At 40.9% G+C, this 3,174-nt stretch overlaps 1 protein-coding gene across 1 annotated transcript; it reads right to left on the bottom strand.

Annotated features, from left to right (window-relative positions):
• Positions 1-755: 755 nt before the first annotated feature.
• LOC109790263 (expansin-A6) lies at positions 756-2,869 on the bottom strand. The gene is made up of 3 exons (XM_020349381.3): positions 2,628-2,869; positions 1,897-2,215; positions 756-1,486 (listed from the first exon to the last, which is right to left on the bottom strand). Exons 1-3 carry the CDS (start codon positions 2,773-2,775, stop codon positions 1,177-1,179), a joined length of 777 nt encoding a protein of 258 aa, XP_020204970.1. The 5' UTR covers positions 2,776-2,869; the 3' UTR covers positions 756-1,176.
• Positions 2,870-3,174: the final 305 nt, after the last annotated feature.

Raw genomic sequence — 3,174 nt, forward strand, 5'->3', positions numbered from 1 at the left:
AAAATTGAAGAGTGTATATTGCAGCTCATTCTTATTGTTGCACAATGTTATTTTTGAGTTGGATTGGATTTTTTATCTAATATATGCTTAACCACCTAAAAGACAAAAGCAACAAAGAATTTTTTTTAACCATAATAAGATAAGCAACAAAGCTTAACTATCATGAGCAGAAGCCAAACCAATGGTTAATTACTCAAGACATTGGCTCAACAACTGAAAGCTTAACCATCCATGACAGAATTCCAAATCAACACTTAACCATGGACAAAAAGCTCACAGTAAGAAAGAGGCGAATAAACCACAAGGATTTGAATGTCTTCATAGAGGATTTTCCGCATAAACCTTAATGGCATCTAGTTTCAGCTAACTAAACACATGAACAAAAGGAGCCACAATGCACAGACCATACCCAAAAAAGCCCAAGTTTATTTAAGTTAGAACCAAAACCCAGTGAATAAAGAGTTACAAAACCATCAATCCACTCTCCAAAAAAATACATCAAGATCGTCTTCAAAAATCAAACTTAGATCCAATGATTTTGCAAGTGATAGCTACATAATCCATCATAACCATTTTTCTTTTGCGACGAGGCATCTTGGCAAATTTTGCATTCAAATTCCATCGATCTTTGAGGGGCCCAATCAATTCAATTTGAAAGCCCTTGAAATCTTTTATTTTCGTTACTAAATGAAAGTCTAATAAGTTAATAATCCCCGACACAACATTGGAATTAAACCATATGAAAGAGGCATACATGGATTAACCGAAACATAATATTATAATGTTTTGTGGTTGATAATAAAGGAGACGCGGGCTACATGAAAACCTTGCACTTGCAGTTGCAGCCTCCTCACCCCCGTTAAGTCAAAAAGCATTGCTGGGTAATAAATATGCCAGCAACACCCAATACACCTTAGTAATAATAATTAATATCACACACAAATGTCAAATTCACCTTCCAAAAAGCAAAATCTACAGACACCCCAACTTAAAGCATTTATACTAAAGTCACTCTCACTCACTTTTTCTCTAATCTACCCTTCTTCTCTCACTCACTTTCAGTCCCCTTCAAACTTTCCCGGGAAAATAGAGGAAAGTTGAACGCGGGAAAACAAAAACCAAACTACAAAAGCAAAGCAAACATGGATTAGGATTAGGATTAATAATGTTTTATGTTTAGACGCGGAAATTCTTGCCCATGAAGGTCTGGCCGAACTGCCAATGAGAGGGTGCCACGTTCCACGAGGTCGAGGTGCGCCTGTCACTGCCCGTGACTCTGAAGGAAAGGGCCTGCCCCACTAAATCACCGTTCGATTGCCAATTTTGCCCCCAGTTCCGGCTCATGCTGTTCCAACTAGTCCTTGTTCCCTTCACGCTCACGCGCACGATATCCCCTGCACCCGCCACGTTCGTGATCAGAACCAGGTTGAAGTAACGGAAACCGTTCATCGTGAATCTCATTCCACCAGCCTTTCTACACGGGACCCTGTGCCCAAGTACAATAACACAACATTTTTCAACAAAATAATAAAATAATAAAATACTCCTATTATATTTCCACTAATTATCACTGTCCAGGACTTTTTCGTAATTTTATATTTACGTAGCCCCAAAATCTGGCTGTGACCCAACAAATGCTTTGTAGGGAACCGGTGCCCTTAATTTTAGGTACATGATTATGCTTCTGTGATTTGTTGAATGTTTGAGGTTAGTTTGGTCATTGTGATACCCTTGACCAAATGCATGGAAGAAAAGTTACTTAGTTTTAGAGAGCATAATCTATATAATGGGCAATGGGGCATGTAATTCTTCACTTTATAGTAAAAAAAAATTATATATTCTTCTATATAATTACGTAGAGACACGAATTATATAAAAGGGGTTTGATAAAGTTACCGGCGGTAACTGACGGGGACGATTCCGGCGCGGTACTGGGCGATCTTGAGGAAGACGGGCATGGCGAGGTCGAAGTGGGGGCGGGGAGGGTTGCACCAGCCGCCATTGTCGCTGGGGAGAGCGAAGTTGGGAGGGCAAAAGTTGGTGGCGGTGATGGTGATGGAGGGCCTTCCGGGGTTGCACCACCGTGGATCCTCGTCGCACCTGATCTCGAAACACGCGCCGCAGCTCAACCCTTTGTTGAACAGTGCCGTGCTTAGTGCTGCCGTGTTTACCCCGTACCCTTGGCTGTATAGGTTCCCGTACCCACATGCCCCACCTAACAATGATAATCGAATGAATAAATAAATAAATATGGATAAACATTGTTTTTTTATTTTACTAATATGGGTTTAGTGTGATTTTCATGTTTAAAGCAGTTTTAAATAGTGTGTGAAACATAAAGTTATGGTTTTTATGCTTGAAAATGGTGGAATAATAACCAACACTAGCGGTGTGCATTTTTAAGGAACAGGGGAACCGGACATGGGGTTACAGAATTGGCCGGTTTAAGGAAGAATTTGATGATGTGTGGCTTTGATAAGAGGCATTTTCATGGGTAGAGGTTAGAACATTAAAAAAGGTGGACTTGGGTTGAAATGTTACGAAATAGCTTGAAGAATGGCAAGTGGGTATGGAAATGGAAAACAATGAAGTTGAAAAGTTAGGGTTTTGATGTGTTTTTTGCATACCCATTGTTCCGGAGGCGTCATTTCCGCCGTAGAAAGTGGCGTGGGCACCCTGCCATGCACCGCCGGTGTAGACGCCGGGAATTCTAGCAGTGGTTGCGACAAAAAGAGTGAGCAATGATGCAATGCAGAGGGGAAGCATTGAAGGCATTGCAGAGAGAGAAAAAGTAAATAAGTTTGTTGGGTTATGATGGTGTGTGGCGAATGCGAATGGGCACAAGGTAAAGGGGTACTTATGGAGTGAGGCTGAGGGAATCTGCAATAGTCTCACAATAGTAACCCTCCAATTAATGCACTCTCTCACATATAGTACTAATTGTTTTTGAGCAATGGGGTGAAATCAAAGGGTCTTTTGCTTTTGCTTTCACTAAGTACTAATAATTATGATTGCTAATAAATTGGTTTCGGGTTTTTTCGTTTTTCACAAGAAACGTTTGGGCCACCCATTAATGGTACATGAAGTGATGTGCATGTGCGTTGCACATGGGCCCTTCTTCCATCACGGTGATTTTGTTCGGTCATGGAGGAGAAAATGGTGAATGCACATGGG

Source organism: Cajanus cajan, chromosome 3 (assembly GCF_000230855.2).
Source record: "Cajanus cajan strain Asha chromosome 3, NIPB_CcT2T_4, whole genome shotgun sequence".
Classification (NCBI taxonomy): domain Eukaryota; kingdom Viridiplantae; phylum Streptophyta; class Magnoliopsida; order Fabales; family Fabaceae; genus Cajanus; species Cajanus cajan.

What these genes read in the sequence shown, in the direction of transcription:
- LOC109790263 (XM_020349381.3), bottom strand. Translation starts at nt 2,775, where the DNA reads ATGCCTTCAATGCTTCCCCTCTGCATTGCATCATTGCTCACTCTTTTT. An exon ending in TGACGCCTCCGGAACAATGG is followed by an intron (nt 2,216 to 2,627) that starts GTATGCAAAAAA and finishes TATCATTGTTAG; the next exon opens with GTGGGGCATGTGGGTACGGG. An exon ending in GTCCCCGTCAGTTACCGCCG is followed by an intron (nt 1,487 to 1,896) that starts GTAACTTTATCA and finishes ACTTGGGCACAG; the next exon opens with GGTCCCGTGTAGAAAGGCTG.